The sequence below is a fragment of the Budorcas taxicolor genome, chromosome 5 (assembly GCF_023091745.1).
Source record: "Budorcas taxicolor isolate Tak-1 chromosome 5, Takin1.1, whole genome shotgun sequence".
Classification (NCBI taxonomy): domain Eukaryota; kingdom Metazoa; phylum Chordata; class Mammalia; order Artiodactyla; family Bovidae; genus Budorcas; species Budorcas taxicolor.
In genome coordinates, this window is record NC_068914.1 from 134,918,846 (window position 1) to 134,940,166 (window position 21,321).

General features: G+C 39.5%; 1 protein-coding gene across 1 annotated transcript in view; it reads right to left on the reverse strand.

Moving 5' to 3' along the window:
* Positions 1–672: 672 nt before the first annotated feature.
* Positions 673–21,321, reverse strand: part of PIK3C2G (phosphatidylinositol-4-phosphate 3-kinase catalytic subunit type 2 gamma) — a 444,386-nt gene continuing 423,737 nt past the window's right edge. The window contains exons 31-32 of the mRNA XM_052640675.1: positions 13,139–13,264; positions 673–825 (exon numbers count right to left, since the gene is read on the reverse strand). Of these exons, the coding sequence (XP_052496635.1) occupies positions 673–825; positions 13,139–13,264 (279 nt within the window). The remainder of the gene's footprint in view (positions 826–13,138; positions 13,265–21,321) is intronic.

Consider the following 21,321-nt stretch of genomic DNA (forward strand, 5'->3'; position numbering starts at 1 on the left):
TCAGAGGGGAGGGTTTCAGAGTTTGAGTTCTTTGAATTAAGGTATAACAAAGTTTAAAATGTGATAATGCCTCTGATTAGGTGATATCCAGTGATGATGAGTATTGAAGAGGGTGAAAAAACTACAAAAATTCTTCCAAAAATTGGATTTAAGAATTTTAGGCATTTATGCTTGGTTTTTCTGTTAGAAAATAACTATAGTGTTCTGCCAGAGCTTACTAATGCCTTCAATAAATATAAGATTATAAGTGGATATGTAGGTATAGATACTTAATTCAAATTTTAAAAACTTGTTTCAGATATACTTAGGTCTTGAAGTGATGAAATTTATTTGCTTGTCTTTTTTAAAAACTATATTAAAAGTATTGCTTTTAATTATAGGCACATAATTATAAAGTGAACACATGTTTGATTTAAAAGATACACTAAAATATCCTTTTATTATTTTACATATTGGATTTACACAATCAATTGGAAAAATGGTTCTAAGAAAACAGTGAAATACACATAGAGAATAAATAGCTAAAAACATTGATTCTGATTTCTTTTCTCTGTGTCCTTAATTTACCACACTACCTTTGATTAAAAAAAAAATGTCCTGATCTTGTGATAGAGAGACCCCAAAGTGAAAAAAATATGAGTAGTTAATGAATCTGTATGTTCAAAGAAATGCTCAAATTATACTGTTACCTAGTGGATACCATTTTTCTTCATTGAGCATGACACTGCAGAGTTGGATGTTAATTGCTCCTACAAATGTGGTTTTGCTCTTTACAATAAGCATTAAGACATGTCCTTGGAGCTCTGTGACTTCATCATATACTACCTGAAAAGGGAGAGAATTTTGAAAATATAAATTAGATATGCTTAAATGCATCTTTTAAAAATATTTCTTTTAACAAAATAATTGCATCTCATATTTTGTACCTTGGATTGGACAGGTTAATGTTAGAATCTTTCATTTCTAACTCTTAATTCTGAAGGGCTAAAGGTTCTGCTAACCTGAAGGAGTTTAATGACAAAGTATTTCTTAAGAAGCTTAAAATTTACTCTGATTCCATTAATAATTGTCTATCCCAAATTTAATAAGACTGCAAATCATTCTCTAGGAAGAAATTTAAATACTTAGCACCTTTTAACTGTCCTTGAATTTGTGTGGAGCATGGAGCCTTGAACACTATTTTTCTTTGTTGAAGGCTAATGAGGAAATCAGACCACTCTCCATGATTTCGTTTTGTTAATTTAATGTAGTCCAACAATATTTCCGTCTCCATGTGAAGCAGTCACACTATGGTTACTTTAATTTATTTAAAATTGTTTAATTTTTAGTTATGAAAATATATGCTCATTAAGTAAAATATGGGGATGAAACAAAAATGAATATAAAAGAAAGAACATTTTTATATTTCTACCATTAAGAGATAATTATAGTTAACATTTTGATGTGCTTTTTGTTTTCTATATATAATCACTTTTTAGATTCTGAGCTATAATTATGCTGTGTGTATAGTTTTGTGTCTTTCTTCTTTTCATTTACTAGTCATGGAACTATTTTTAAGGAGAGAGAGCTATTCAACTGTGATTTATAACATCCTAGAAGTAAGTCGCAGGCATCATCACTGGGTCCCGCAGTGCTAAAGAAACTTTAAAAAGTGCAGGATCAAGAAGTTAGTTATACATCATAAAAGGAGGAGATTGCTGTGTATAAACCCAAAGTGGTTGCCAAGGAAACGCCTTAGAACACACTTAGAGGAGTTTCATATGATGCTACAAATGTGCTTGCTTTTTATAGTGAAGCTACAAGATAGAAAGAAGTGCTTTCTGTATATGCAAAGAAGAATCAGAGGAAACAAATTGAGAGGAAAGCCTTGCATTCTTCTAGGAAACCTGCTCAGTGTGTATGGATGTGATTTTTGGCCATCTTAAGTTATGAATGAAATTCCACTAAAGATGAATCTGCTAGCTGCTCTGAACAGTGATTTACTTATCAAAAACATAATAATTCAATTAAGGGACATGAGATACAATACAGAATGTTGATGCAGTCTGTATTATTTCTTGTGACAGCTCCTGGCTACCTACTCTTCTAGTATCTTGCTCCCATTCCAGGCAGGAGATTACCTTTTAAATTCTTGTGTGTGCGTACTAAGTCACTTCAGCTATGTCTGACTCTCTGCTACCCCATGGGCTGTAGCCTGCCAGACTCCTCCGTCCATGGGATTCTCATGGCAGAACTACTTATTCAAGTTATTCCACTTAATTTCTTGAGTTCCCCCGGCTAGTAAAGGATTTTAAGGGCTGCCTTAAAAATTTCAAAGTCTTACCAATGTAATTCATCTTTAATAGCAAAGAGAAGTCTAACATGGACTCTGAATCACTCTTATCTCCTGAACACCTATCTTTCCAGGACTTCAGAGTAAGCTCCTTTTCCTCTTCTCTATGGTGGTTATTTTGAACTGTCTAAATTATCCTCCATTTTCCTCCCCACAACACATTTGGCAGATACACTCAATTCCTAGTTTACAGAGGAAATAGACAAAGGGGCCCTCAAAGTGTATAAAGAAAAATGGAATAGCTCTGACCATTAGGCCTTTGGAAAATCTGGTTTCAGAACACTGGGAATCTTATAAATTAGTGCTAAAGATGTAACTTTCTAAGAAACATATCTATGATATGTATTTAAATCTGTTGTCAACTATAGTTCTTCCTCCATTCACAATGGGGTTACATCCTGATGGACTTATAAACCCATGGTAAACTGAACAGGTGGCGCTAGTGGTCGAACCTGCCTGCCCATACAGGAGACATAAGAGACCCGGGTTCGATCCCTGGATTGGGAAGATCCCCTGGAGGAGGGCATGGCAACCCACTCCAGTATTCTTGCCTGGGGAAATTCCATGGACAGAGGAGCCTAGCGGGCTACTGTCCATGAGGGTGCAGAGTCAGAGGCAACTGAACAACTGAGCACACACACACTTAACACATCAAACATCATAGCTTAGCCTCATCTGCCTTAAATGCATTCAGGACACTTACGTCAGCCTACAGTTAGACAAAATCATCTAACACAAAGCCTCTTCTATAACAAAGTGTGTATGTCTCATGTAATTTATTGAGTATAGTACTGAAAGTTAAAAGTGGAATGGCTGGCTGGGTACAAAATGGTTGTGAGAGTATCGGTTGTTTACTCTCATGATTGCGTGACTGATTGAGAGTTGTGGCTCACTGACATTGCCCAGCATCAGGAGAGAATATTCTACCGTGCACTGATAAGCTGGGAGAAGATCAGAATTTGAAGTACAGGTTCTACTGAATGCATACCGCTTTGGCAGCCCTGTAAGTTCAAAAAATTTCAGGTTGAACCATCCCAAGTTGGGGGCCATCTGAATGCACTTTCTTATTTGAATATGGTGATAATATTTACCTTTTAGTATTGTGAGGAAGAATAAAGTGAGAGAATGAATATAATAAGCCTTGGTACAAAACCTGGTACATAGTAAACACTAATGAATTATAACCAAAAAAGATCCATCAAATACACACACAAGAATAACAGTCATTTCCTGGTATTTTTGCCTTGAAAATGAAGCTGTACGTTGCTCAGTCATGGCCGACTCTTTGTGACCCCATGGACTGTAGCCCACCAGTCTCCTCTGTCCATGGAATTCTCCAGGCAAGAATACTGGAGTGAGGGTCATTCCCTTCTCCAGGGGATCTTCCCAACCAGGGCTCGAACCTGGGTCTCCCTCATTGCGGGCAGATTCTATAACAGCTGAGGCACCAGGGAAGCCCATTTTACCTTAGCTGACGGGAAATAACAGTGATAGACAAAGTTGAGTCTCCAGCTATTCAGCAAGCAGAATTTCTCTAATACATGGTGATAGGAATTAATTGCCTTCCTGGTTAAAATACAAATATTTAAACTCCAAAGTTTATATTACTATGGATTTTTTTCCTATGCTTTATTATGTAAAAGCTATTTTTCTTGAAAGTGACTGTTTTATAACATGTAGTCATTGCACATCATAGATGATATATACATATATTCTAATTGCTTTACTTCATCCGTAACATTATTTAAAAAATAAGCACTTTTTGCTACAATGCAATGAATAATTAGTGTGTAATGCTAGAGAGGTACGCAGATGACTATATTCTTTGAGACTTTTCACCAAATGATTTAATATGTATTCTGCCTTAATGTACACAGAACCGAAAATGCACAGCTCTTTTAGTTTCACTTTGTAATACTTTTTACCCATAGGCATGTGTCAAGTCTTCACTGCCTTCTGACAAACACTGAATGTGTAAGTTTGAAACTATTACATCAAGTAGAAGAACATTGTTTAGGGTAATTTAATATCTACTAACTTATGTGCAAGCATTCACTGTGTCACTTGACACCAAGTTCTAGTAAATAATTCTAAAGAGTATTTGAATGACTGCAAGGGGAGGAAAACAGTATGGAAACTGAATTGTGCTTAGGGCTGGCGAGAGAAGGAGTGAAGAGGCCAGACTGTGAAAGGGAGAGTTGAAAGCCAGAACTCTGTGGGTGGAGTGAGGGAAAGGAACAGCACAGAAAGGTTAATGGGGTCAGTCAGAGCTTTGGAATCAGGCACTTCTGGACTTGAAATTTAGTTACCTAATCCTGATCAAAATATCTACCTCAGGGTTTCAGGGTCTTCCTCTACAAACAGAATTATCATTACTTTATGAGTATGGAATGAGAGGATGTTACAGACAGCAATAACCATTGCTTACTGAGTGTACCATACACCTTGCTCTATGCTAGATATTATTCATGCACATGCTGAATATTTTAAGGCATGTAAACTACACAGAACATTCTTATTCTGTCCTTTCTAATATCTCTATACTTTATAGTAGGATAATGTCAGGCTCTTCTGTCCACAGGATTCTCCAGGCAAGAACACTGGAGTGGGTTGCCATTTCCTTCTCCCAGTTACTATATACAGGATGGAGAAACCACAAGGCCTTACTGTATAGCATCAGTTCAGTTCAGTCACTCAGTTGTGTCCAACTCTCTGCGACCCCATGAATCGCAGCACGCCAGGCCTCCCTGTCCATCACCATCTCCCAGAGTTCACTCAGACTCACGTCCATCGAGTCAGTGATGCCATCCAGCCATCTTATCCTCTGTCGTCCCCTTTTTCTCCTGCCCCCAATCCCTCCCAGCATCAGAGTCTTTTCCAATGAGTCAACACTTTGCATAAGGTGGCCAAAGTACTGGAGTTTCAGCTTTAGCATTCCTTCCAAAGATATCCCAGGGCTGATCTCCTTCAGAATGGACTGGTTCAATTTCCTTGCAGTCCAAGGGACTCTCAAGAGTCTTCTCCAACACCACAGTTCAAAAGCATCAATTCTTTGGTGCTCAGCCATCTTCACAGTCCAACTCTCACATCGATACATGACCACAGGAAAAACCATAGCCTTGACTAGACGGACCTTAGTTGGCAAAGTAATGTCTCTGCTTTTGAATATACTATCTAGGTTGATCATAGCTTTCCTTCCAAGGAGTAAGCATCTTTTAATTTCATGGCTGCAGTCACCATCTGCAGTGATTTTGGAGCCCCCCAAAATAAACTCTGACACTGTTTCCACTGTTTCCCCATCTATTTCCCATGAAGTGATGGGACTGGATGCCATGATCTTTGTTTTCTGAATGTTGAGGTTTAGGCCAACTTTTTCACTCTCCTCTTTCACTTCCATCAAGAGGCTTTTTAGTTCCTCTTCACTTTCTGCCATAAGGGTGGTGTCATCTGCATATCTGAGGTTATTGATATTTCTCCCGGCAATCTTGATTCCAGCTTGTGTTTCTTCCAGTCCAGCGTTTCTCATGATGTTCTCTGCATATAAGTTTAAATAAGCAGGGTGACAATATACAGCCTTGACATACTCCTTTTCCTATTTGGAATCAGTCTTTTGTTCCATGTCCATTTCTAACTGTTGTTTCCTGGCCTGCATACAGATTTCTCACGAGGCAGGTTAGGTGGTCTGGTATTCCCATCTCTTTCAGAATTTTCCACAGTTTATTGTGATCCACACAGTCAAAGGCTGTATAGCATAGAGAACTATATTCAATATCCTGTCATAACCAGAATGGGAAAGAATATAAAAAAGAATGTCTCTATATGTATAAGTGAGTCACTTCAGAGATTGGCACAACACTGTAAATCAATTATACTTCAATCAAGAAAGAAAGGAATACAATGTGCAAAATATATGGACTATAACAATATAATTCATTTTTAAAATTGAATCCGTATTTCTAATGAGTCATTAAAAAAATGATGGCTCTTAACCAGATACCAGATAGTAGAGTAGAAAGAGCAGTGGCAGCGGAGTTAGCAGCCTACTCTGCTTCTGAAAGACTTGGAGGGCAGTTCTGGGGGCACTCCGACCACCTGCCCCACCCCGTCCTGAGCCCAGTCGTGTCCACCACAGGGCTCTGTATGTGGGAAGGGTTTTCAGGAAGGCTGCAGGCAGTCCTGTTGGGAACCACTCTGGAGAGCATCAAGGTGACAAACGTGGCCTTGTATCAGAGCTTTAGTATCTGAAGGGTGGATGCTGAAGGGACACTTGGCAGCGGTCCTGACCCAGCCTCTCTCAGGTCTGAGTATTAGGGAGAAAGAGGCTTGTGAATAACACCTCAAAGAACTATTTTCCTGAAAAGCTTTTTGAAGTGATGCAATATGATATTCCCTTTGAATTCCTCTAAGAGGTTTATATAAGTTCTCTCTCACTCCCCAGACCTCTGCCTGGCTTTGGCAGTTTGAGAAATCCCAAAGTCCTGGATGTAGCAGCCCTCAGGAAGCAAACGGGAGAAGTTAAATACAAGGTAGATGCCATGTGATGATTACCAGCCTCCTCAGAAAACACATACGGTTGGCCCTCTGTAGCCATGAGCTCTGCAGTCATCGACTCAATCAACCACATATCAAAAAATATTCAGGGAAAAGTATTTCCGAAGTTCTAGAAAGCAAATTTGAATCGGTTGCCTACCAGCCACTATTTACACAGCATATACATTGTATCAACTGTTATGAGTCACCTAGAGACAATTTAATGTAAATGGGAGGATGTGTATAGGTTATATGCAAATATGCCATTTTATAGAAAGAACTTGGGCACCCGAGAATTTTGGTATGCTCGGGAGTCCCGGAGCTAACCTCCCCTGCAGATACGAAGGGATGAGGACGTCTGTATAAGGTGTTGCTAAGAATGCACAAAAATAATAGAGGGGACTTGGCAAAGAGATGGGGGCCTATATTATAGTTGAAGGGGAGAGAAAGTATAACCACAGTTAAAACTGGTGCCCTTTGTGGGAGTATTTATTAGAAATATTCTTGTATTGATACAGACACAGCATAATGGGAGAAAAATTAAAATACTAGTCTTACATGCTTACTGAATAAAGCAAGTAACAAATTAATAGGTACAATATGATCCCATTTTTGTTGGAGAATGTGTCTGTTGAGAGAAAGAGACATAATTCAGAAAGAATACTTATTAAAATATTAACAAGGACTCCTAAAAAAGATGTCTTTTTTTTTTCTCATGGCTTTCTAAATTCAACCACTTCCTTGCCAAATTTGTTTATATGATGATCATTACTATTAAGGCAGTCACTTACCCATATATGAATTCATCTTCCTGCTCATTTGGATGATGTATGAGTTGGAGTTTGCTATGCATAGCGTTATGGGCTTCCCAGGTGGTGCTAGTGGTAAAGAACCCACCTGCCAATGCAGGAGACTTAAAAGAGGTGGGTTTGATCCCTGGGTCAGGAAGATGCCCTGGAGGAGGGCATGGCAACCCACTGCAGTATCTTTGCCTGGAGAATCCCATGGACAGAGGAGCCTGGCAGGCTACAGCCCATAGGGTTGCAAACAGTTGGATGCAACTGAGCATGTACATATATCTCTAGTGGTTGACATCATGGCAAATAATAAAATGTCAAAATATCTTTCCTTACTAAATTATACATATAGTTGAATATATATAAATGTTTGCTAGTTTTACATTTTTCCACATACACAAAAAGTGTCACTTATGGAATTATCCCAAATATTTAATTCCACAAATCTTTTTAGAAGTAGCTAAGTTTCAGAGATACTAAAAAAGATAAGACTTATTCCTTGTCCTCAAGTTTTCAGTGTACTAAAAGAAAAAAAAAATTGTGTAGGACTGATCAAGAGATGGTAAATGTGGTATAAGAATCAGGGAGGAAAGAGTGGTTCACAGAGTCCATATTTGAGGGGAACATCAAAGTTGGCAGAGAAGGGCAGGAGGGTGAACAGCCTCATGAGCTCAGTCACAGAGGTCACAGGGATTATTCAGGGAATGACAAGCTGTGTAATGTGCCTGGAGAATATGACTAAGTGTGGGGCAGTGGAAGGGCATGAGCAAGCAAATGTTCCTGACTTATTTTTGTTAAAGGTGCTGAAAGGTGCAAAAGACATTAAAGGTAACAAGAATTGCTTTTTCAATAGATGGTGCTGGAATAATTGGCATTCATAGGCAAAAAAAAAAAAAAAAAAGTGGACCTTAACCTAAACTTCACACTTTATTTAAAAGTCAACTCAAAATGAATAATGGACTTAGATGTAAAATATAAAACTATAAAATATTTGGGCTTCCCTGGTGGTTCAGAGGGTAAAGCGTCTGCCTGCAATGCAGGAGACCTGGGTTCGATCCCTGGGTCAGGAAGATCCCCTGGAGAAGGAAATGGCAACCCACTCCAGTACTCTTGCCTGGAAAATCCCATGGACAGAGGAGCCTGGTAGACTACAGTCTGTGGGGTCACAAAGAGTCGGACACGACTGAGTGACTTCACTTTCTGCAGGAGAAAATCTTTAGAAAGCACTGGGTGAAGAGTTCTTAGACTTTCTACCAAATATGCAGTCTATAAAAGAAAAACAATTGATGAATTGGACCTCATCAAGATTAAAAACTTTTACTTGTGAAAGACCCTGAGAAAAGAATGGAAAGTCAAGCTACAGACTTGGAGAAAGTATTTGTAAACCACGTATCTGACAAAGGTTATTGATAATATATAAAGAATCTCAAAAGTCAATAGTAAACATAAGTAAAAATGCAGACTCTCTAATTAGAAAATGAACAAAGACACCGACATATTTCACCAAAGAAGATATGCAGATAGTAAATAAACACATGAAAAGAAATTTGCATCATTAGCTGCTGCTGCTACTGCTAAGTTGCTTCAGTCGTGTCCAACTCTGTGCGACCCCATAGACGGCAGCCCACCAGGCTCCGCCGTCCCTGGGATTCTCCAGGTAAGAACACTGGAGTGGGTTACCATTTCCTTTTCCAATGCATGAGAGTGGAAAGTGAAAGTGAAGTTGCTCAGTTGTGTCCGACTCTTAACGACCCGATGGACTATAGCTCACCAGGCTCCTCTGTCCATGGGATTTTCCAGGCAAGAGTACTGGAGTGGGGTGCCATTGCCTTCTCCGATCATTAGCTACTAGATACATGCAAATTAAAACCACAGTGAGCTATCACTCATTACTTTTCAAATGAACTAAAATTAAAAATAGTGATATTTTTATTTGACAAAATAAAAATGATACCAAATGCTGGCAGAGATGCAGCAAAACTAGCACAGATATTGTATTGGGAGTGTAAAATGGTTTAGAAAAAGAGTATGACAATTTCTTTGAAAAACTATATACGGCATTACCATATACCCCAGTAATTACATCTTGAGCATCTCTCTTAGAGAAATTACAACTTATATTTACACAAAAATCTATACATCAGTGTTTAGAACAGCTTTGTATTGCAGTAGTCCCCAGTCAGAAACAACCCAAATGTCCTTTAATTGGCAAATAGTTAAACTTTTATACCTCCCTGCCATGACTACTACTCAGCAGTGAAAACAAACTGTTGATACATGCAGCTACTTGGATGGATCTCTTGTGAGATGTATAGTAAAAGAAAAATGCCAACCTCAAAATGGTACAAACTGTATGATTCCTTTTATATAACATTTGAAGTGATAAAATTATACAGATAGTGAATATATTAAGAGTTGCCAGAGTTGGGCATGGAGTGTTAGAGTGGGAAGAGTGACTGTGGCTTTAATACAGCACCAGGAATCATTTTGATGGAATGGCCTATACCTTGGTTGATTGTGGTGATCACACAGACCTGTACATGTGATATAAATGCACAGAACTAAATACACACATACATAAGAACACGTGTAAAGTGAGAAATCCTAATAAGGTCAGTGAATTGTACCAATGTTAATTTCCTGATTAGTCAATAGTCAGGCAAAGTGTTACCATTTTAGGAAAAGTGGTTGAAGGGTATTTGAATTCTCTCTATATTGTTTCTTCCAACTGCTTGTGAATCTACGATTATCTCAAAACAAAAATTTTTTTTAAGGTATACAACAATGATACTGCTCCAGAGACAACTTTGGAAAATCACTGAGTCAAATTTGAAGGGCTGTGAATGCCCTACTTAGGATTTTGGATATTATCCAGTAGATAGTAAGGAACATTTGGAAAAAGTTATGTAGGAGAGTAATAAAAATGAGTAGTTTTTGACCCTTTAGATAGAAATTTGAATGATTTAATTGAAAAGCACAAGACAGGCAGATAGGAAGCTATTATATTAGCCAAAGTTATGAGGCCTTTCACCAGAGAAACAGTGCTGGGACACAAGAGAAGATGGATTGAAGAGGCAGATGACTGCTCAAGTGAAACTGACAAAACCTGGGGATTAACTGGACTTGTGAGTGAGGAAGAGAGTGATGTTATTAGTATCTTCTGAGATGACAGTGGAGGGAAACCTGGTTTAAAAGGGTCTAGGAGGCATCCTAAAGGGGCTCTTTCTCTTTTAATTGGAGTATAATTGCTTTGGGCTTCCCTGGTGGCTCAGAAAGTACCGCGGTGTCTTTATCTCTGTCTTGGATCACTTGCTGTTAGGGAAGCCAGCAGCATGTGGTAAAGAACACCAAGCACACATGTGGCTAGCACCTGAGACCTCCTCCAAGAGCCAGAGAAGAAGTGAGGCCAGAAGCATCTGAGTCAACTCCGAAAGGACTCTGGCAGCCCTAGTCAATCCCTGGGCCAGGAAGATCCCCTGGAGAAGGGAATGGCTACCCACTCCGCTACTCTTGCCTGGAGAATCCCGTGGACAGAGGAGCCTGGCGGGCTACAGTCCATGGGGTTGCAGAGAGTCAGTCACAACTGAGTCACTAACACGTAACTTACTTTTGTAATTGCTTTACAATGTTGTGTTGATTTCTGCCGTAAATGTGAATTCAGCTATCAGTTCAGTTCAGTTCAGTTGCTCAGTCGTGTCCGACTCTTTGCGACCCCATGAACTGCAGCACCCCAGGCCTCCCTGTCCATCACCAACTCCCAGAGTTCACTCAGATTCACATCCATCGAGTCCGTGATGCCATCCAGCCATCTCATCCTCGGTCGTCCCCTTCTCCTCCTGCCCCCAATCCCTCCCAGCATCAAAGTCTTTTCCAATGAGTCAAGTCTTCGCATAAGGTGGCCAAAGTACTGGACTTTCAGCTTTAGCATCATTCCTTCCAAAGAAATCCCAGGGCTGATCTCCTTCAGAATGGACTGGTTGGATCTAAATATACATATATCCCCTTCATCTTCAGCTTCCCTCCCACCCTCCCTGACTCAGGGGCTCTTCAATAATCAGGTAGAAGTACAGGTTTAAAGGGCTCCCCTGGTGGCTTAGTGATAAAGAATCTGCCTCCCATCTGGAGACCTGGGTTCCATCCCTAGGTTGGAAAGATCCCCTGGAGGAGGGCATGGCAAACCAATCCAGTAGTCTTTCCTGGAGAATCCCCATGGACAGAGCAGCCTGGTGGGCTACAGTCCACAGGGTCACAAAGAGTCGGACACAGCAGAGCATGAACACACAGGTTAAAGCTTAGGAAAGAAGCCAGAGTTTGAGGAAATAATTGAGATGCAAGCTTCAAGTAGGTAATAAATGAAAATCTGTAGATCCATAAGATCATTTTGAGTGTATATATCAAGAAGAGATGAAGTCACATCATGGAACTCCAGTAAATAAATATTTTCAGGGGAAGAATGGCAATGAAGGAAAATGAGAGAATGATTAATGAAAACAGAAGAGAGTTAAAGGGCAGAGCTCAAGAAGCAAAAGGGAGGTGTCAAGAAAGAGGAAGCAGTTAATAGAGTTGCTGTCTAACTGCTCAGGAGAGGACAGCCCATTGGATCACTGCACTGAACAATTAGGAGTCTCCTGGTGCCTTTTGAACAAAGCAGCATTGGTCAAGGTAGTATCCATATTGCAAAGGATTAAATGGTGAGAAGGGAGTGATGAACAGAGAGCAGGAAATATGCCAAGTTTGCTAAAGTGTGGAGGTGATAGCAAGAGAAAAAAAAATCGATGCTTTATAAAAGCTGAGTTGATTTTTTTGTTGTTGTTTTTAAGATTTCAGAGTTGAGGATTCAGTGGGTAAGACAACCCACTGGAAAGGTAAGCAAAGAATCAAGTGAGCAAGGTACAGAGGAGATGGGAAAGGATGGAATCAAGAGGAAAATGTAGGGTTTGCCTTAGAAAAAAAGAGAGGATCGTATGTTTAGATTGTATACTACAAAGGAATTAGAGAGCTATATATAATATAAATTAACTTTAATATAATTTCTGCTTTATACTTATTTTTTCTTAATTTGTGCTTTGTACTTGCTTACTTTTTTCAGTTTTTCAAAGGACATTTTATAAGGTTTACAATAGATTAGACTATGATAAAGCTATCAGGTAAGGAAAAAGAGGGAAATAAAAGCTTATTAGAGAAAATAAGATGGAGTCAGGGATAATGTTAGGAGGCGAAACAAATGCCATAAAGTCTTGGGCTCTTGCTGTAAGCTAGCCACAATTTGAAAATTGGTTCATAAGCACGTTGAAAGCTGTATTTTCCTATTCCTATAGCATCAAGAACAGTGAGTGGCACACAGTGGCTATTTTGGGAAACATCTTCCCTTTATGAAATAATGCTGCCAATTACTACAGATTTTCCATATTTCATTGTGAAGCTGAAAAATGGTAAGAAAAAATACAAAGTGACTGGACAAGAGATGAGTCATACTTACAATCTCATTGTAAGTGGGGTCAGTACATTTTGGAACAGATTTTGTTTTCCTCCTCCGGGCTTCACTGGGATACGGTAAAAGATAAAATTCAACATGTGCACTGGGCGCAGAGCCATCTGGGAGATGCTGCAGAGGAAAATGGTTGTAAATATTAATGTATGTGGCTATCAAAGAAAACAAATACATGGCTACTAAATATCTAGACCAAAGACAGGATCAAGATTTATTATAGTCACTGTTTACCAGAAAAGAAGAGAACAATCAAAAGAAATACATCACGGCTTCAAAGGAAGCCCAAAATACAGTTTAAAGGAGTAAAACAGTCCATCTTAAATTAAGCGCTGTGTCAGAGAGCTACATTTAAAACTCCAGTAAGTATGAGTTACTTTAGTTTTTTGTAGTAAAAATGAAATTTGCATTTTTGACAGAAATGGTCAAGAGATGAATATAAGCCACTGGCTGAGATAGGACCTGAGTGCCTCAGGGGACTGTACACCACTTAAAAATAAAATAGAAAAAAAAAAATCAAATTTAACACCTAAAATAAGATGTAGCATTTAATGACATGTAAATGTATATTGCATAATACCATATTTTCAGATAGAATTTAATTAAACTATCAATTAGACCTACTTACAAGATTTTAAGGTAGTTATAATAATTTTATTATCTGAGTCAGGGCTCCCCAACCTCTGAGATCTAATGCCTGATGATCTGAGGTAGAGCTGATGTAATAATAATAGAAATAAAGTCCACAATAAATGTAATGTGCATGAATCATCCTAAAACCATCCCCTACTCAGATCCGTGGAAAAATTGTCCTCCATAAAACCAGTCCTGGGTGCCAAAAATGTTGGGGAGCACTGATCTAAATTATCCTAAATGAGTTCCGGCCTGATGGGTGGATCAATGCTCTCCAGCTTAGCCTAACAGCCTTCCTCCCCCTGAACTTCCCCAACTGGCTTCAGAATGTCTCCCTTTTTCAACCTTTTTTCTTATGAATATTTTTATTTCTTAATAAATTTGAAGACAGAGTATACTTTTAAAAGTTTGAAAACAACTGTACTTCAGAGAAATGGGTTCTATCTTTGTAACCAAATGGAGAAAAAATTGTACTAAAAGCTGTGCCTATCTTGCTTGATAAAATGAGAAATGTTTGTGTAATTTACATTTGAAGTGGATGATTTGAAAGTCACAATTGAGGAGTTTAAATGCTTATCTTGGTGAATACATCCTAACTACTAAATCAGTAGTTTTCAACAAATTCTGTGAATGACAGTGACAATCACACATGAACATCCAGTGCCATCCCCAAGGTCATTAGCTTGAATTTTACATCGTTCTTTGGCAGTTAGAAAAGCATATTGGAAAGGAAGGAGAGTAAGGAAATGTGATATACATTATTATAGGACTAACTTCTATTCTGTTCTAATTTACATAGTAAAAATCATGTCATTAGGAGAATCTGGGTCTTTATTATTATTCACAAATTAGATAAAATGCATCTGGATACATGCACATGTCAAAATGCTAAGATCGTCAAAACTGCTGCTTTGGATGATGCTCAAGGTACCTTGGTCCACCCAAAACCCTCCCCCAGGAGGAGCTCTGAAATTTGTCAATGACACAATGGAATTTTCTGTGACACAGAAAAACATTGCTATTAATATTTGAGAGAGCTGATTTTGTGTGTGTGTGAGAGAGAGAGAGAGAGAGAGAGAGAGAGAGAAATGAAGGCAGTAAAGTGTTTCTGCTCTGTGTAAATGTCTCTCTTTTCTACCACTGGGCTTGAGCATTCCATACCTATAATCACTGTATGTGTCATCTTAGTGGTGACATCTTAGAATTGTGGTTCTGGGAGAGGCTTTCTGGTTGCAGTCTGGGCCCCCAAATTTCTCAGCCGTGTGGCTTTTGGTAGATAACTTCTCTGTGGATCGGTTTCCTAACCTCTTAAATGGAGATAAAGGTGGTGTCTATCCCAAAGCATTCAAAAGATTAAATAAAATAAACCATGTAATGTGAGTATAGTGCCTGAAAGAGTAAGTTCCAATATATGCTTCCTACTATTTTTATTTTCTATCAGTTGAATAAGAATACACTATATGCACTGATTGGACTAGATAGCCCTAATGTACTCTGACAGTTGCGAGCAGGATTTCTCAACATTGACACTATTGGCATTTAGGGCCAAGTGAGTCTTCGTTGTACGGAGCTGTTGTGTGCACAGAGGATCCTTTAACAGCATCACTGACCTCTACCTACCAGTCTGCAGCAATACCATCCTCCTAGTTGTGACAGCAAAGATGTCCCCAGACATTGTTAAATGACCCCTTGGGGGCAAAGCTGACCCCAGTTGAGAACCACTGATATTGATGACTCCCAAATTGGAATCTGTAATTCAGCCTTCAGATTCCAGTCTAGTGACCTATGAAGAGCTCTACAAGTAGGTTACAGTCTAACCAAAATCCATCTTCACTTTCCTCACTACTCCAAAATCGATTTTTTTTCAGCCTATCGAAATTGTATTAAATGATACAGTTTCATTTCTCCAATATCTCCCTTGTCACTGATTTTCAAATCCAAGTATGTACCAAGATCAACATCCTCCCTTTTTGCTTTAGTTCATTTGCCACCATAGATCTTTATTCCCTAACTTATAATTAGATTACAGTTACTTTTTTGTGTCCCAGTCTTCACACTTCATTCCCTCGTTTATTCTGTTTATCACTGTTGTATTTAACCTTCCTGGAAACTGTTTTGACTGTGTCACTTTCCTTCTCAGAACATTTCAAGGATTTCCCACAGAGGGATAAGCTCCCAATCACAGAACAGAAAAAGTATTTTGCATACCAGCTTTCACCAGGCATTTACTAATTTAAGGTTTGGGCTTCTGTTTCCAATTAGTGTCTTTGACAAGATCCTTGAATATCCTATTGTTTTCAGAATAATAGAACAATTTAAGTCAGGGATGCATTTAATCTGAGCAGCACAGTTAGTCTGTCCTTAGCTGCTGTAAATGCAGACAAAGATTTCTCAAGTCTTTCAGTTCAGTTCAGTTCAGTCACTCAGTCATGTCCGACTCTTTGCGACCCCATGAATCGCAGCACACCAGGCCTCCCTGTTCATCACCAACTCCCGGAGTTCACTCAGACTCACGTCCATTGAGTCAATGATGCCATCCAGCCATCTCATCCTCGGTCGTCCCCTTCTCTTCCTGCCCCCAATCCCTCCCAGCATCAAAGTCTTTTCCAATGAGTCAACTCTTTGCATAAGGTGGCCAAAGTACTGGACTTTCAGCTTTAGCATCATTCCTTCCAAAGAAATCCCAGGGTTGATCTCCTTCAGAATGGACTGGTTGGATCTCCTTGCAGTCCAAGGGACTCTCAAGAGTCTTCTCCAACACCACAGTTCAAAAGCATCAGTTCTTCAGTGCTCAGCCTTCTTCACAGTCCAACTCTCACATCCATACATGACTACTGGAAAAACATAGCCTTGACTAGATGGACCTTAGTTGGCAAAGTAATGTCTCTACTTTTGAATATACTATCTAGGTTGGTCATAACTTTTCTTACAAGGAGGAAGCGTCTTTTAATTTCATGGCTGCAGTCACCATCTGCAGTGATTTTGGAGCCCCCCAAAATAAAGTCTGACACTATTTCTACTGTTTCCCCATCTATTTCCCATGAAGTGATGGGACCGGATGCCATGATCTTCATTTTCTGAATGTTGAGCTTTAAGCCAACTTTTTCACTCTCCTCTTTTACTTTCATCAAGAGGCTCTTTAGTTCCTCTTCACTTTCTGCCATAAGGATGGTGTCATCTGCATATCTGAGGTTATTGATATTTCTCCCGGCAATCTTGACTCCAGCTTGTGTTTCTTCCAGTCCATCGTTTCTCATGATGTACTCTGCATATAAGTTAAATAAGCAGGGTGACAATATACAGCCTTGATGTACTCCTTTTCCTATTTGGAACCAGTCTGTTGTTCCATGTCCAGTTCTAACTGTTGCTTCGTGGCCTGCAAGGGAATCCTTTTTCCCCCTAAAGAATACGCCTAGAATGCAGGAGACCCCGGTTTGATTCCTGGATAGGGAAGATCTGCTGGAGAAGGGATAGGCCACCCAATCCTGTATTTTTGGGCTTCCTTGTGGCTCAGCTGGTAAAGAATCCATGTGCAATGTGGGAGACCTGGGTTCCATCCCTGGATTGGGAAGATCTCCTGGAGCAGGGAAAGGCTACCCACTCCAGTATTCTGGCCTGGAGAATTCCATGGACTCTATAGTCCATGGGGTTGCAAAGAGACGGACATGACTAACTTTCACTTTCACTTTTTTCCCCGTAGCAGCTGTCTTTTCAACACTTTTCTCCTGCTCCTCTTACTGGGACTGTAACCTGCCCCTTAAAGATCTCATCTGATATATTAAAGAAATCACTAGGTGTCTTTTCATCAACACTTCTCATTTCACCCTTATATTTATGTGAACTAAATTTTTATTTTAAAATGACTAAATAACTCCTACTTGTCTAACTGTCTTATCCCAGGATTGTTATTCTCGTTGTGTTTTAGACCTTCACAAAGACTTAACACTTTGAAGAGTGATAAGGCTTGGGATTACAGAGTTCTTAGTCTGAGGTTCAGTCTAAACAATGAGAAATTTCCTTGTATCACGCAGAGGACATTCTTATTCATGGTGGGCTGAGGTCAAAGAGCACTAACACAGTCTTCTAGAATTCTGCCTGATGTTCTTACTGTGCTCAGAAGATGATGTGAAGTCATCCAAATTTCATTTTGTTGCCTAGGCCAATTCTGAATTTTTTATATAGATTTCCTGTTAAACTGCTTATTATTTTTCAAAGTTCAATAAATAGTTTTATATGTGTGTTAGTTTCCTTATGAGATAAATTATTTAAAAGGAAAACCCATGTCTTGTTGTTCCTCTCTTCCCCTACACCAGCATTTGCTTAGGATTTTGCTCCATTGGTTATTTTATCCTGCTAACCTAACCCCACTCTCATTTCCTTCTTCTAAGCTTTCAGTATGTTTTTGAATCACCAGTTAAAATTTTAAATCCTCACTTGAGATTGGGCTTTTCTTTACCTTATTCATTTCTTTCTTTTCACAGCTGTCTTCCTCAGTAGCATTCTTTTCCTTCATAGAAGCTCCAACCCTAACACAGTACTTGGCACTTAGTGAATACTCAAGAAATGAAGCAAAGTGAAGTGAATGTCGCTCAGTTGTGTCTGACTCTGCGACCCCATGGACTATGCGGTCCATGGTATTCTCCAGGCCAGAATACTGGAGTGGGTAGCTGTTCCTTTCTCCAGGGGATTTTCTGAACCCAGGGATCAAACCCAGGTCTCCCACATTGCGGGCAGATTCTTTACCAGCTGAGCATCCAAATACTCAAGAAGCAGCTATCAAATGACTGAGTAAATGAGCTATATATTTATAGTGCCTAGCTCTTTGAAAGTTATTCATAAGAATTTGCTGAACCATTTATAATGCAATATAAAAACCAGTTTGTTCCACAGTTTGTTGTGATCCACACAAAGGCTTTTGCGTCATCAAAGAAACAGAAGTAGATTTTTTCTGAAATTCCTTAGTTTTCTCTATGATCCAGTGAATGTTGGAAATTTGATCTCCAATTCCTCTGCCTTTTCTAAGTCTAGCTTGTATATCTGGAAGCTCTTGACTCAAGTATTGCTGAAGTCTAGCTTGAAGGATTTTGAGCATAACTTTACTAGGATGGGAAGTGAGCACAACTGACTGGTAGTTTGAACATTCTTTAGGACTGCCCTTTTTTTGGAACTGGGATGAAAACTGACCTTTTCCAGAGGATGAGATCATTGGGTAGTATCACTGATTCAATGGACATGAACTTGGGTGAACTCTGTGAGATGGTAAGGGACAGAGAGGTCTGGCGTGCTGCAGTCCATGAGGTTGTAAAGAGTCAGACACGACTTAGCAACTGAACAACAACATAAAAACCAGAAGTCTTCCTAAGTTCCTAAGCTATACGTAGTTTCTGTTACCTATTGCAACATTTCTTACTGTAACCAAGCAATAAAAAGCCCACTGGAGGGACTTAAGAGTCTGTCATAAACAGTGAAGTAAGCCAGAAAAAGGAAAACAATATTGTATATTAACATGTGTGCATATGTGTGGAATCTAGAAAAATGGTATGGATGAACCTATTTGGAAGGCAGAGATAGAGACACAGACTTAGGGAATGGATGTGTGGACACGGGACAAGGTGGTGGGATGAATTGGGAGACGGGTTGACATATGTGTGCTGCCAAGTGTAAAACAGATAGCTATTGGGAAGCAGCTATATAGCATAGGGACCTCTGCACCATGCTCTGTGATGATGTAGAGGGGCGGGATGGGGGGTTGGGAGGGAGGTCCAATAGAGAGGGAATATGTGAATACTTATAGCTCTTCCTTGAGAGTCCCTTGAACTGCAAGGAGATCAAACTAGTCAATCCTAAAGGAAATCAATCCTGAATATTCACTGGAGGGACTGATGCTGAGGCTGAAGCTCCAGTAATTTGGCCACCTGATGTGAAGAGCTGACTCATTAGAAAAGACCCTGATGCTGAGAGAAACTGAAGGCGGGAGGAGAAGGGGGCTACAGAGGAGGAGATGGTTGGATGGCATCACTGATTCAACGGACAGGAGTTTGACCAAACTCAGGAATTCTGGCCTGCTGCCGTCCGTGGGGTCGCAAAGAGTTGGATATGACTGAGCGACTGAAAAACATTGCTGATTCACTTGGTTGTTCAGCAGAAACTAACACAACACTGTAAAGAAACTATCCCAATTTAAAAAAGAGGAAAAAAAGCCGACTGCAGGGTAAAATAGATGTATCTTTGTGTCTGCTTCCAGGGTCTGTCCTAGGTGTTTGCCCTGAATGCAAAGCTGTCTGAAGGCATCTCTCTGCTAGAGCTGACCTTCTCATGCACACCACTGCATCAGGAATGTATGTGTTAAGGTCTGTTTGTTAGGTTCAGTCGGCTACATCCTGACCCAGGGATGGAACCCAGGTCTCCTGCATTGCAGGCAGATTCTTTACCGTCTGAAGAGTCTCTTAATGGTTCACTTCAAAAACTTTGACTTCATCTCATCTCATCTCTCAGATCCTGTTAGACAATTAGATCCTTACGACCCTTTCTTACTCCTTTTTTGCTCCAGCTGGAGCTAGACTGTGTTTGTAACATAACTACTTGCACTCTGTCTCAGAATGAATCCTTGGTCACCATTCTTCCCACTCAGAGGCTTGATCTCTAATTGCTGTCCTTTTCCTGAGACCTTGTTTACTCTTCTGTGATAGCCCTCTCAACCCTCTGGACTTTACTAACTCATTAAAAATCTCCTTGACAATAAGCACAGCAGGTTATTTAAGTCTGCTTCTAGGAGCTAGTGATTATCCAACAATTTCTTGGGGGCCTAATAGATGGCGGAGTGTGAACTAAAGTCATATTTTTGCACTACATTCCTATGCCCTCTCGCCACCACCAATAAGTTTTCCTCTCCATGTCCTGCTGTGTGGAGTAAATGGAAGAAACAGAAAGAGGTATGTTCAGTTTAATTGGAGGAGTGCCTTTTGGGGGACTTTGTGTGGGGGCAGGGAGATGGCCCCACAGTAGCAGCAAGCACTCCCTGCAGAGGAAATAAATATGTCTCACATGTATTTATTATTTTTTCGAATATATGTAGGTGCATTTGTTAATACAGTTTTATTATTTAAAAGCACTGCTGCATTTATAGTAGTTTTAAACATTTTTTGTATTTCTTAGATATATCAGATAGCAAAAGGACTTCAGTGGCATCTGAGAAATCAGAAACTTTTTTGCTTGTTTGAAAAGAGGCTCCTCTAGTTGAAAAGATTAGAAACAGAAGTCTTAGGATATTCTTAGCACTCACTGGTGGAAGAGACTTCTCAACTGAAGAGTGAAATATAGGGGATTCTTAGCTTGGTTATTATTTTAAGTTAGAAATATATATATATATACACACATATATAAACATATATATTAGTAAATCTTTATTCACCATGTGTGCTTAGTTGCTCAGTCATGTCTGACTGTTTGCAATCCCATGGACAGAAGCCTGTCAGGCTCCTCTCTCCATGGGGATTCTCCAGGCAAGAATACTGGAGTGGTTTGCCATGCCCTCCTCCAGA